This window comes from Amborella trichopoda, chromosome 12, assembly GCF_054954075.1.
Source record: "Amborella trichopoda isolate Santa Cruz 75 chromosome 12, AtrichopodaSantaCruz75HAP2 v2.0, whole genome shotgun sequence".
Classification (NCBI taxonomy): Eukaryota; Viridiplantae; Streptophyta; class Magnoliopsida; order Amborellales; family Amborellaceae; genus Amborella; species Amborella trichopoda.
Window position 1 is genome coordinate 45,975,399 of NC_142347.1, and position 15,165 is coordinate 45,990,563.

General features: G+C 35.4%; 1 protein-coding gene across 1 annotated transcript; it reads left to right on the forward strand.

Moving 5' to 3' along the window:
* The first annotated feature begins 8,307 nt into the window (after positions 1 to 8,307).
* LOC18435470 (putative UDP-glucosyl transferase 73B6) lies at positions 8,308 to 11,399 on the forward strand. The gene has a single exon (XM_006845515.4). It carries the CDS (start codon positions 9,399 to 9,401, stop codon positions 10,794 to 10,796), a length of 1,398 nt encoding a protein of 465 aa, XP_006845578.1. The 5' UTR covers positions 8,308 to 9,398; the 3' UTR covers positions 10,797 to 11,399.
* Positions 11,400 to 15,165: the final 3,766 nt, after the last annotated feature.

Here is a 15,165-nt window from a genome sequence, read left to right on the forward strand (position 1 = left end):
AAAGAGGCCCTTGGTCAAATAAAGATAAACGTACACGTTGGGGCATGTTAAATTTGAGAGAGCCCGAGAAGAAAAAAGGGTAATTTAAATAATTAATCGGAAGGAAGGCAACTTAAACAATCCATTAGAAGGGATTTTTATAATCAATTCGTATGGAATTTAAAGTACGCCAACAAGGTGAATGCATTTAAATAAGGAAATCTGAAGGGGGGTTTTGGTAGAGTCAGCTGTCTGTCTGTGTTCCCCTTCAAAGATGGATTTTGGATCCAAGATTTCATGGGTGTATAATCTCTGATGATTATAGATTATAATCTCTGATAATTATAGATCTCAGAAAATAAATGAGTTTCGATATTTGAAAGCAGTGTTTTTTTGAATTTTTAGTCATGCACCATTCATGTAATTATTTGCATATTGTCATATCTGCACCATTTTTTTTGGTAGTAGAAAGATGGATCACTAATGGAATGTATTTCTAGTGATTTAGGATGTAGTTTTATATCCTAAATCCATAGAAAACCTAGATAAACTCATGAGATAGAGAATTCACGGTAGACTTTTCCAAAGTCATGTGGTGATGCCCTATCCCAAGAAATAGTGGGCACATATTTTAGATGATTTAGGACCCAAAAATTTGCAAATCCATCATCTTAACCTCCGGACTAAGATCCTATAAAAAATAGGATTGGAACCCAAAGTGTCACACCTCCATTCCCATTGGTAATATATTTTCTATTTTTTGAAAAAGGAAAAAAAAAGAAAGAAAGAAAGAAGGTCAGGGGCCTTAAAAATGCATCATCATGATATCATCTCAACATGCAATCTGGACTATCTGTTTCAATGCACTCCAGATCAATCAGATTTATTTTCAGCTCCAGATCTATTGTTCTAACGCTGAAATAAATTTACAACAATTTAAAATGGTTTTTGGGTCGTCAATCCATAAAAAAAGAGGGGTTTCCATCCGGCAAGGGGAAGACATAACCATTTAAATATTCAATAAGAAAGGAACAAAGAGCATGATTAAGTAAAAGCATGGAGGTTTATGGATATATTGTAGTGGATGGAGCTGTCCGTCCTCCGTGTAGTCCTTGGTTGATTCAAAATGTGGGAGAAAGAATTCATTTTCAATATGTCATGTTACTCTCAACTTTAAGGATAGGGAAAGGGGCTTTGGTCGGTGGTAGCACCCTCACCCCCATGTAGTTTTTATTTTCAAAAAATCCTTCACACCTACTCATCACGATGTAGTTTTTATTTTTAAAAAAATGGGTAGAGTCCGTTTCCCCACTGAATTACCAAAAAAAAAAAAAAAAACTTTAGGGTATCATAGAAACTAAGGGCACTGAAGTTTACTACAGTAATTTTATAATCGCCTTAGCCATGAGATGTCAGGGCGGTTGGGGCCCTTTACTCAAAGTCCGTCAGCTTTTTGAATATAGCAAAGATTCCAATCTTGTGGTCGCAGTTTTAGTTGTAGTAGTAGCGATAGTAGAAATTGAAAATTGCTGATCAAATCAAGATCGGAGGGTCACCAGGGCCGATTTTCTCCTTGAATCAAGAATAGGCCCTGATCTCTCTATTTAACCAAAATCCCGGTAGTTTGTTTTTGTTTTTGTTTTTTGTTTTTTGTTTTGTTTTGTTTTGCTTTGTTTTTTTCGTTTTTTTGTGATTTGAACTCTAAATCATCTAAAAATAACATACTCCACATGGATACATGATGCTTTTTCTCCTTTTTTTGCTATTTTTTTTTAATCCTTTTTATTTAAAATTTCTCCTAAATCCCAATTTGGCAAATACAGAATGCCCAAATCGGCTGATCCAGAGAAGTCCAGTGGATGGCCGATCCACTTAACAGCAGGGTTTTAAAACATTAATTTGGACTAAATGTGCAAAGCATAAAATCAACTTCATGCGTTCATTTTGGACAAATTAGGGCATCTTGGATTTCTTAATGTTGCGAACTAAAGAGAAAAAGGACGCAGATTTTATTCCACGTTACAGGAGAAAAGCACAAGGATAGAATCAAAGACTAATTCCTAAAGCAAGCATTCTATGAATCGTCCATTTAACCCTGAGTTGTGTTTGCCTTCTCAACAGCATTTAAATAAACAAAGACTAATTTTCACAATTTCAATGCTTAAAAACAGAGATTTCGATCCAAATAACGTGTACAGATTTTGTTGGAGAAATTTGTCAAAAGAGAACGACTATGTCCATTAGCACGTAATAGCCGACGTGAGCTGACAAACTATCGACATCTTTTAATATTTGATAATGGTGTTTCTATTGATATTTCTGACATTATTTAATGTGGGATTGCATTCTTCTTACGCTTAGAATTTAAGCAGGAAGCACGAGGTTAAAGTCCTAGGCATCCACTTGGTTTATTAATAAAAAAAGGCCTTGTGTTGTAATCAGGGTTTGAAAACTCGCCCCGAGGCACCTAAAAATTCTTCACAAGTGGTAACTCATCTTACATATGTGCCCCCTCGCGTTTTCTACACGTGCAGTTGAATATTTATTACACAGGACTTTATAGAGAACAAAGCGACGTTCATCTTTCGATGTGGGATAATTCTCACGAAAATTCATTAAAGTAAGACGATTGAATATATATTATTATAGAAGCTAATAAATCACATTAGGCGTCGTGGCGGTGTTGGTTGACAACTTTGAATTTTTGGTGGACGTTTAAAGTTTGAACCCCTTAGTGCACGTCAAGGTAGAAAGTACTGTTGTAAAAAAATAGAAAAAATTAAAAATAAAAAGGTTTTTCACGATAAAGATAAAAAAGATAATATAACATTTTTTTATTTTTTTTATAAAAAAAATACAAGGTAATATAATAAGTATTTCTTGCAAAAAAATAAAATGTACTTTGATAGCATCATTTTTTTATTTTTCTTGTAAAAAAAATTAAAAGTAATACAACAAGAAAAAAAAAATGTAGTACAACATCTTCTTCTTTTGTCAAAAAAAAAAGAAGAAAAAAGATAATCAACAAGTATCATATTTTTCTTGTAAAAAAAAAAACGGATAACACAATAAGTATTTCTTGTCAAAAAAATAAAAAGTATTTCTTAATACAACCTAGGAATAAATGGTCTAATTATATTTTTTATTTTTATAACATGATGGTCTGTAACATATATTTAGTAATATTAATATAAAGATAGGATTCATACAATGAGGCCATTAAAAATCTCTCTCTTTCTACTAACAATCTCTTCCATAAATTTATTCTAGAAACCTAAAAAATTAAAGAAAATTGGTACGCATTTTAATAATTTCTACATTGATAACCAAATCTTGTATTTTTTTTATTAATTTTTGTATAGTAAATCTTGTAGTGTATTATTTTTCTGACAGCTGCCAATAATACATTTTAAATTAGATGATATGATATTTTTTTTTTGTTTTTTAATTATTTATATAATAAAATAATTATAAAATATTGTTGGTATATAATATTATAGTTAGTTAGGTTGTAATAATTTGGGTTTTTTTACGGATTAGGATTTTTTGCCAATTCGAGATTTTAGCGGCCAAATTTTTACCGATTTAGTCAACTATTTATTGTAGTTCATATATGATTATGTACTTAATCAGTAATTATTATATGATTTTTTTTGTGTGATGTAAATTTAATGGTCAACATAAGTTCATACAGGGAAAGAACATCTCAATATTCATAAATTAATGAAAATAATGAAAGTTAATAATGTAGTACTCCCATTTCTTATTGGATTATTAAAAAACAACATTTATAATGAATTTTAATAATTTTTTTGAGTTTTTTTAAGGATTTTTTCGGACGATTCGACTCGATTCTCAATCTGAATCGCCGATTCGCCTATCTGGATCGGATTTTGGGATGCCTGATCCGGGTCGCTAATCCGTATTTTAAACCATTGGTTGCAATGGTTAACCTACTTGTGTATGTTGAGCGCATGCACATTAGTCATGCAGGAGCATACTATACATCTCCCTCAGGCACAGAGCCTCCATGAGGTATGGAGCTAGCGATGGACCGGCCTTAGGCCGAGCTAGCTTTGGCCCTGATCCCTATAGGGTCAACCCGATCCCTGCCCAAGCTCGAACCGGGCCAAATATGCCCCAGCCTATGCCTTGTCTGGTTCAGGTTGAGCTCAATAGATCCAGAGAAACATTAAAAAATAAGGGAAAAATAGTTTGGCTAGGCTGGCTCTATTGTAGCCCTGGCTAGGCTCAGCTCAACACTGGCGGTTGTGGCCCGACACCCTCCGACCACATTTTATGGCCTAGGTCCTAGTGTTTTAAGGTCGGGCTGGGCTCGGCCATCCAGCCCATTGTTGGTCCTACTCAGGCAAAGCGCTACAAAGGAGGACTTTTTCTGTTTTGGATATTGGGACTTGAGAATTACTATATAATTATTTCAAAAAATAAGAAAAAAAAAATAGATTTTAATTTTGTAGACTTATTTTTGAAGGGCCAAAAAAATTAAAAATTCTCTAAATATTTTTAAAATATTATTTTCAAGGTAATTTTTATGTTATTTTATTGTATATTTTTCTTTTTTGAGATTGCCCCCCTGCGCTTTAGAGTTAATCGAAGTCATTTATGGCGCTTCTAGACAATGTGTCATATAACAATAGGAAGTGCAGTTCGCATACGGATGCATCCGTAGCTGTAGAGGTAAGATGCACCTTCAAATTTTATCATGGTATATAATTTTCATTTAAAATGTTTTTAAGATTATCTCAAAATCTATTTTTATATCTAATTATAAAACTTTAAATTTAAAACACGGTTAAAATCAAGTAGATCTATAAACATATGAAAATTTTGAAAATGGATGGTGTAGATGATATGTTGTAAAATGCACTATTTGTGAGACTTAAAATCTTTTTATTTTTCATGGTCATACATCTCGATGTCGAGATGATCAATGAACAGGTTTTTCAACATTAAAACTACCTTTTTTGATGGATTTTTTAAGGGCATATGTAGTTCTGCATTATAAGGTTGGATCATCGTGACATCGAGATGTCTGAATAGAGGAGAAAACAAAAATATTTTGAGTCCAAAAAATGATGCACCTTGCAACGCATTATCTAGACTGTTCAATTTTTAATATTTTCATATGTTTATAGATTGGAAAATTATAGAATGAGACCATTTACCTTTGATACAAAGTGATCACATTTAATTTTGACCATTGGATGTGTAATTGGGTGGCTACGTTTATTCCATTGATAAAACTCAAACTTCAAAAGAAATTTTTTCGAACTTTATAATACATCCAAGCTATCAAATTTTACATAGGATGATTGTAAATAATTGTGACCACTTTGTTTCAAAGGTAAACAGTCTCATTGTATATAATCTTTTTTAGATTTAGTTTAAAATTCTATAATTAAAAATAAAAATAAGCTTTTTGATAATTTTTAAGATATTTTACAACAAAATCACATATAATGATAAAATTTGGAGGTGGGCCTTTATTGAAGTGTTTGAGGTTGCAGCGTTATACTAATACGTCCTGTAGACTTTCTCACTTGCTTACGGCTTACACATGATAAACGGAGAAGACGGAGTTGAACCGGTGGGACCACGTGTATCTTGCAAGAGACATGAGGTCATCTTTTAAAAACGGTCAATTAAATTTTTAAAGAAAATTAAGCATGTACTCCAAATTTGAGAGTAATGATTTTGTGAGACCATCCCCTAGCCCAACTGCTATGAGACCCTTACTTATGGCCGTAGGATGTATCACGAGAGGGGTAGCAGAAATTCTGATTAGGTTTTAGAGAGAGAAAGAGCCTAAATTCTGAATGGATTTTAGAGAGGAGTAGATGTAAACAAGCAGCGGAGCTGTACAAATGGTAGGCAGATGATGAGAGAGAGGGAGAGATCCAAATGGTGTCAGCTTTTCTAGCATCATGAGACCAAATGTAAAAATCAAAAGAGCGGCTCAAATAGTGAGCTGAAAGTTGAAATCTAAATGGTACTGTAAAACCATTAAGATGTCAAAAGTTTGAAAAGAAACTCAAGTTCTCAGGACTCACTCTTAGAAAGAGAATGGGGAGATGTATTAGCTAGAGAGAGAGGCTCCCTATATTTGACCAGCAATCTCATGAAAACCAAATACCTACGATGATGATCGTATAGGCCATCTCAGCTCCCAAATTATTGATTATCACGCAATTTTGTAAAACAATTGGTCCCATCTTTTCAAATGATTTCCCATTAATCCATCACAAGTTGTAGAAATACTGCACTCATAAATTTCAGCATAAATTGCTCTGAAAGCCTCCTCAAATCGTAACTAAAATCGTCAAGAAAATTGTAGGACTCACACCCTAGACTTTCAGAATTGCAGGAATGAACACGATTCCAATACTAATTGCACTTGTTGAGAGATTGAAAATGGCACCTGAAAATGAAGCTTCATTGATGTTTTGGGAATTTTCTGTTGGTTTTAAAAGGGGTGCCCCATTTTCTTGCTCATCGTCAAGATTTTGGGCTATGGAACACCGTCGGTGTTGTCTTTGTCGGGGGTTTCTCTCTCTAAAACTGATAAGCTTTTGTTTTGGTGGGTTTTCAGAAAACCAAATCTCTGTCGATAGATAGGAGAGTGAGAGATTTGAGAAGACCTAGACGGCAAACCAAAGCCAGGGATAGCAAGTAGAGGAGCTTTAGAAGGGAAAAAGTTTTAAAAGGGTACGCGCTTTTTCCAAGAGAAAGCTTCTCTATGTGGGTTAACCGGGTGACTACTGCCATCCCATTTTCTTGAGATGTGGATGCTACGGTCATGAGTTGGGATGTCATACACTTAGGTAGAAGAGGGTCTCATAGGGTCATTACTCCAAAACTAATTTGAAAATAAAGATCCCCATTTTTGTAAAAATTTTTTTTCCGGCTTTTCAGTTGAATATTGCCAAAATCAGACCAGATTTTTGTTTGTATTATGATTTATGAAAGGATTTAGGGGCACTACTCAAAAGCTTAGAGGCTCCTTTGAGTCAATCTGATGTTCATATCATCGTGCAGATGTTCCCTTCCTGGAACTAACTGAGCGGTCCAATATCTGAAATATTAGACCGGTAATTTTGATTAGACATCACCAATTCGATGTCACAAACATCGAACCGGATGAATAGTAAAGTTTAAGATTGGTTGAAGGTCGTCAACATTGGACGACCCATTTTTAGAGATGTCCGATATTTCAAACATCCAACTCTGTCTACAAAACTTATCACAACCAACGGCAAAAAAAAATCTAAAATGCTTGGATATTGGCAATATCAAACCGAAAGGCAAGGTTATTCAAAATTTTCATATTAACCGTACTTTCAGCTTGTCTTATGGCCCCTAGTAGCTCCCCTCCCAAAAGATTTCGTGCTCCCATGAGAACGTTATCTCGATCTACTCTCGCATATATATAATAACTCAAGGAAAATTGTTTCATGCCTGCACCGCATGATTACATATGCGGTCCAAAAAGTGTGAAGCATCCATTTTAAAGATAGATATAAGTAGGTGTTCCATTTAAAAATAATGAAAAGTAATGGTCTAAATGTTTTCTTACTAGAATTATTACTTCTAGTTTCTAAAATTTATTTATTTTTTTATATTGATGATCTCCATGTTAGAGATTACATGTCCTTAAAAATTAAGTCAAAAAATCCATCTCAAAAATAGATTTATTAATAAGCCCATCTCTACATATGCGGGCTTGGCCGAGCCGTATAGAAACTGGCTCCATAACTCAATGGCTCCAAATTTTGGAGATATAATTTGTTTAATCCGATGATTTAAAAAACGAATCGGTGGCCTTGATCGGGCACCCCAAAAACCCATCCGGATCTACGAATCGACGATCCAGATCGAGAATCGGCCGAATCGTTGGATTAATCTTTAAAAAAATCTAAAAAAAGTATTAAAATTCATTAGCAATGTTGTCTTTTAGGAATCTAATAAGAAATCGGGGCACTACATTATTAATTTTCATTTTTTTATCAATATGTGAATCTTGAGATGCTTTTTCTCTGTATGAACTTATTTTGACTATTAAATTTACATCACACAAAAGAAAAATCATAGAATTATCATGGATGAAATATATAATCATAGATGGACTATAATAAAGAATGATTTTAATCGATAAAAAATGGCCACCAAAATCACGAAGTGGTGGAAAACATTATTGAAATTGAACTTGTTGGTTTATATTTTGTAATTATTTTATTATACAAATAATAACAATTCCAACCTCTTATTTTTTTACAATAAATATTTGTTGTATTACCTTTGATCTTTTTATTTTGACGAAAACCTTTTATTTCTTATAACAATACCTTACAAAAAAAGTTATTTTGTAAAAAAGAAAAAATTATTTGTTTGTGAATGAATTGATGGCACCTGGGCAGAAATTGATTCCGTATCATCCAACGCACTAAAACAATGCTCTAACCACCATGTCAAATGTTAAGTTGTGATACAAAGATGTCGCTCAATACTTATATCATATATCTTTTTGAGCTATCACCTTGACGCAATTGTCTCACATCAAACCCACAGAACAAATTTGGTAAGGATAAATAGTCTTCTGCTATCAAAGCTAGTCGCGGGTGATAACAGTGTGGGTTTGTGATGGAGCACGTATTTTTTACCATGGATGCCCATAGTAACTAAAAAATATACCAAAATACCCCTTGTGACTCAAGAAGTCATGCGCGGTAAGTCATGACGTCATTAAGCGATTCACCCGATTTTACAATAAAATCGATCATTATTTTACAAAAAAATCGACATGGAATGACCAATTCCGTGCCGATACGCTTTTAAACACTAAAATCTCAAATTCCTTTCATGAAAATAATCATACGGGGATATTCTTGGGTGGAACGTAAAATATAGGTCGGTGAAAAGCTCCCAAACTGCTCCCTAAAATGCGAAAATACGCGCATGATATGCTCCCGCGGGAGTATAGTAAACGAATCCATTTTCAAAAAGCTTGGCGTTAATTACAATAAATTTCTCAGCCACGTCATATGATAATTTTCCAAACATCAGTGAAAATTAGACCCCATTCAGACGGAGCATTCAATTCCATATGCAGCTGAATAAATCGCAGCCGTCCATTACGACTCAATCTCCATAACAGTAGCTTCCAAAGGACAGTCCCCCGTCCCTCTTTATAAACCCCCCACTCGTCACTCTCCGGCCGGCAACAACTGTAGAGAGAGAGAGAGTAAGAATCTTTGTGAGGAAGAAAGGGTGGCATTAGACACTGTCTGAGAAAGAAGAGACCCATTTAGAGAGAGAGATAGAGGAGAGAGACTTCCAAAACAGAAGAACAGAGAGTGCTAAGAGTAAGGAGAGAGGAGTGAGATTCAAACAGGGAAAGAGAGATGCCTGAAGAAGCACCACTAACTTCTTCTCACCACATAGTGGTCTTCCCTTTCATGGCACAAGGCCATACCATCCCTCTCCTCTACCTCTGCAACGCCCTCTCATCCATGGGGCACCGCTCCACCATTATAACCACCCCACTCAACGCCATCTCCATGAGAAGAACCCTAGACTGCCAAAATCCTAAAATTCGACTCATCGAGCTTCCTTTTCCGGAAGAACCCGCCGTACCAAGAAACTGCGAAAACACCGATCAGCTCCCCTCAGTGGACCTCTTTGTCCCCTTCTTGAAGGCCACCCAGAAGCTGCGCCCACAGTTCGATCAAATCCTTGAAGAATTGACGGTCATCGACCCACCCATCTGCATCGTCTCCGATTTCTTTCATGGGTGGACCCTGGACTCGGCTAAGAGACTCGGGATCCCGAGACTCGTCTTCCACGGCATGGGCGCCTACTCCATGTCGATTTGCAAGTCGGTCTGTGTACACTACCCCCAGAAAGGCCTCACAGAGACTGAGCCCTTCAGGGTTCCCGGCATGCCTAGCCCAGTCGTGATCACTCGAGCCGAGCTGAGCTCACCGGTCAAGGATCTTGATCCAAACGATCCGTCCTTCCAGCTCTTGTGCGAAGTCGGTCTTGCCGACATAGAGAGCGACGGCGTGCTGGTAAACACTTTCTACGAGCTCGAGCCCGCGTGGGTCGACTGTTTTGAAGGGTTCTACAAAAAGGGCTCGAGGGCCTGGTGCGTGGGCCCGCTCTGCCTCTACAGCCGGAGCCCACAGGACGCACTGGACTCGAACCCATGCATCGACTGGCTCGGCAGGCAGGAGGTAGGGTCGGTTGTGTACGTAAGTTTCGGTACACAAGTGGCTGTATCGAGGGGTCAGATGAGGGAAATAGCGTTAGGGCTAGAGAGATCAGGTGCGAAGTATCTTTGGGTAGTGAGGGGAGAAGAGGGGGAGGAGTTTGAGGAGAGAGAAAATGGGTTGATTGCCAGAGTGTGGGTCCCACAGGTTGCTGTTTTGTGCCACGTGGCAATCGGAGGGTTCATGAGCCATTGTGGATGGAACTCTGTTCTGGAGAGCCTGGTGCATGGGGTGCCAATATTAGGGTGGGGTATGATTGCTGAGCAACAGTTGAATGCTAAGGTAGTTGAAGAAGTATTAGGGGTGGGAATAAGGGTTTTGGAGGAGGGCGAGGGCGAGGGCGGGAATTTGGTAGAAGGTGAGGTTATAAGTGGGAAAGTGGCGGAGTTGATGAGGGGGGAGAGAGGGAGGAAGGCGCGGCGGAGGGCGGCAGAGGTGGCGGAGGCCGCGAGGGAGGCGGTGGCGCCTGGGGGTTCGTCTTATACTGCCTTGGCCAATCTCGTGGAAGACCTTGCAGGCAAGCGGAGATAGTTCTCTGTCACCCCTGCCCCCCAACTACCCAACATACTCTCTCATATTTCCCATAAAGCAAACCTCTCTCTCTCTCTCTCTCTCTCTCTCTTCCATTTTTCATTGCCTATAAACCAACAACATTCTCTCTCTCTACATGCCCTTCTCTCTCTACAAGTTCATAGACCAAGTTTCCATAAACCAAGTCACTCTCTCTCTCTACACATGGTATTTCTCTGCAACAAACCAAGATGGTCTCTCTTTCTTTCTCTCTCTCTCTTAAATCTGCTCTGCAAAAAACCAAGATACTCTCTCTCTCTCTCATGGAAATTCGAAGTGTTTTTAGTAATTTATTATTTGTGTATGCAAGCCGATGCTTGAACATTTATTGTGCATGTGGAGGCTTGGCTTTTTAGACGTGTTGTTTATTTTCAAGTAGTCGGATTGGTTTGGCGTGTTGCGTCTGACAAAATCTAGACCGTTCATGGAGTCGTCTTAACTTCTGTCTTTACATCGTATTGTACTTTGTTTATAAGGGTGATGCATATGGGGCGTATATAATATTATGTGATACATGGGTGAGGTTCATCAATCTTGTGTAATAAACTCATTGAGGTGGTCAAATTTTTTTTATTTTGGTATTATATACTTGAAGAGTATTTTTTTTTTTGGTAAAAGAAGTTTGTCTTTTTTTTTTATTTGGTGCACTTACGACACATCTTTAACCACCTGAAAAATTGAACCAACCCTTTTACCGTTAACTTGAAATCGGGCCGGTTTCGAGAGCAATTCGATTTTTCAAACACCGAATGAGTAACCAAGATGTAGAGTTTTGGTGGAGTAGAATGTAATAGGATATTGATTTGAGTTGTAACTTTGTTTTCTTCTTTTCGATTAATCATTTTTTTCATGGTTATATTCTGTTTAACCAATGAATTGAAATGTATTCTTATCAAATAGAAAGTTGCCTTTTTGTCACAAAAAAAAATAAAAATAAAATAAAATACGATGCACTAGGAATGGTACAATAAGAAGAAACAGTAGGAATAGTATATAGTAATAGTAGTGTGGAGTAATGATTTACATGTATAGAGTTAAGATAATCACGCAAAGTCTTAATCAATGTTCACAAAATCGAATCGGAACGGTTAACCAGAAACGATTTAACCTGTCTAACCGGTAAACCGATCCATTCAATCGTTTTAACTGGACAAGTCCCAAACAATAAAAAAAGTGTTGCAAAAAAAGAAAAAGATACAAAAAAAAATCTATCAAAATATGAAAGTATATAAAGAATATGATTAAAATAAAATACACTTAAATAATTGAAAATTAATGAAAAAAATAAATTTTAACTAATTGATTTGTGTTTAGGGGTTTTTTTAAAAAAAATTTAAAAAGATGAAAAAAATATAAAAGTAAGTATCAATGACAATTTTTTTTTTTTAATCTTTACCATAATGTAAAGTATTAAAATAATATTAAAAAGTCGACTGGACCAACTCTTTTTAAAAAAAAAAAAATGAAAAAAAAATTAAAGTTATATACAATGTAAGCCCTTCTTTTTTAAAGTACATAATAAATTCCATATTGATTAGTGGGTCTAATAAGCAATTAAGTATTAAATGGTGTATTGGCTAGTGGATCTAATAACAAATGAGTTATTTAAAAGAACTATCAAGTTCGATTCAAATTTTTTGAACCAATGTAATAACTTCTTAGTATTGGTTAGTGGATCTAATAACTATTGATTAGTGGGTCTAATAAACAATTAAGTAGTAAATGGTATATTGGTTAATGGATCTAATGCCAAATGATTTCTTTAGAAAAACTATCAAGTTCGATTCAAATTTTTTGAACCAACATAATAAATTCTTAGTATTGGTTAGTAGATCTAATAAATAACAAATGATAAGAACTTGCAAGTTCGATATAAGGTTTAATAGTCAACACTAACCAATACATCATCTTGAAGTATTTGATATAAATGTAAAGTAGTATTGGATTTAAACTTTAAAACACTAGTTAATCATCAAAACTTCTCAAAACCGAAATCGGTTACTTACCGTTTCCGATCTAGCCGGACGACTAGCGGTTGGATCGGCCCGTCTTGCCAACACAGACCCAACAACGTAATAGAAGCAACTACAAAAAGCAACTTTTACGTAGTACTGCGTCTCCAGAAAACAACCATAAGCAACCGATGCAAATTAAAGCTGACAAATCGTTAAAAGAAAAGCATCTCTCTCTCTCTCTCCTTAAAGACTTCGCCTTGAGTTTGGGATGCGTAATATGAGAGAGAAGAGAGAGATTGTGGCCAACTGTTTCGAGAATGCATTCTATTTTATGCATGGATGTCAACAAACAATGACGAGGACAAAGACCACATGCCCTGTAGGATCAGGTGCACACATTATGCTAGTTGGATTGTAGGACCATTTACTCTAACTTAAAATTTTATAAAATTTAATGTCTGCTTCTCTATTATTTTATCAACTTGCACTCTTTTTTTTTTTTTTTGTTAAATAGTCCTTTTTTTCTTTTCTTTTTGTAGTGTTATGGCTTAAGAATTCATCATCACCGGCTATGCATACAAATGTATGCCTTTGTTGCAGACAAAAAAAAATCAAATTCAAAATTCAAACTACAATTTTATTATTATTTATTTGTTGAGCTTATCTTCTAATTTCAGCACAGGAATAATTAGGTGCACATACATTTATTTTTGTGTCTGAATTGATATTGATCAATTGGGTTTGTCACTTTCTAAAAAAATAGGAATATAAATAGGATAAGGTTAAATTTAAGGGGATTTATCTCTTAAACAGTAAGATAAGTTCGATTAAGAAAGATAAAATAAAGATGAGAGAAAAAATAGGTTAAGAGAGATAAAATAGAAAAAGTAAGAGTGATGTTTTTCTTTTGGTTATTGATTATCTTTTTCTTGTAGTTTATTTTAAAGGAGATCTCTTTTTATAGTAAATCAGTGAATGAGTTCAGTAAAATTTGGTCTCGTGAAGCTGATTATTTTTAAAGGGGATTCCCTTTTGATATATCCTATCAGTCTTTTCTTTTTTCTATTGTTATTATTCCCGTATTATTTCCCCTTCATCAGCCTTCATATACAATGTACACAAGCAAAATTGCATACACTCGTGTATGCCTTCATGTGCATTAGGCAATGAGACATGTATATACATGAACACACAAGCAAAAATGCATACACTCGTGTATGCCTCCATATGCATCAGGCAATGAGACATGTATATACATGAATGCCTTCATATACATTATGCAATGGTACATAAATGAACACGCATTCACATTGAATGAGTCCCTTTTGTTAAATATATATGCTTAGACATGCATATATGTGCATCATGAAATCACATAGATGAAGGTTGCAGGTGCTGAAGGGAACAGACCAATGCTAAAGTCTCCATACATGTGTGCACAATAATATGATACATTGATACTCATGCATGCCCTTTGAATGGGGAGAAAGAACAACATCCTTACATATGGAAAAAGTTTACATACGGTGTCAACCTTGTAGAAGTAAGGTGCACCTTAAAAATAGGTTGGAAAAGATTGTTTCGACTTTGAAATCATTTAATTGATCATCTTGATCATGAAACATATGGATATGAGAAATTTTAAAAAAAGGATTTCAAGTCTTAAAAATAGCGTACATTGTAATACGTTATCTGAACTATCTATTTTCAAGATTTTCAAGTGTTTATAGTTCTACTAGCTTTTGTACCATTTTTGCATGTTTGAATTTCATGAAATTCTAACACTAATTACATCTTATTGAAAAAGTTTAGAGGTGCACCTTACTTTGATAGTTTAAGGTTGGCTTCTTATGCAACCTGCACCCCTCATTTTTATGTACTGTGGTCACAAGCAAAGATGTGCATAACCTTTAAAGGGGAAATTACATGATGAATATTAAAAATATATATATATATACAAATAATACCATTTCCATTTTCTTTTAGAACAAGAAAGTCAAAATTACCTTAAGTAAAATTCAAGAGTGGAGTATATATCATTGGCCATGATCAATGACCCGCATATAATGTTTTGAGCTTTGTGACACAACCTAGTCACACAATTTCCCATGTCATGGGTTATTGTCATCACTTAGGGTAAAACTCTATCTATGAAAGTCTTTAAGCACCCAAATTGAGTATGAAACCTTCTTAACCTACCAAACAGGCAAAAAAAATAATCATGTGCTTATATGGCTTCAAAGAATAACATACCGAGATTGAATATAGGCGATCCAATTTTTTAACAGTCCATATCTAAATATGTAGAGACCCGCATATAATGTTTTTCTCTAAAAATATCAATCATAACTGGATACGCAAATTGGGTTTGTGCT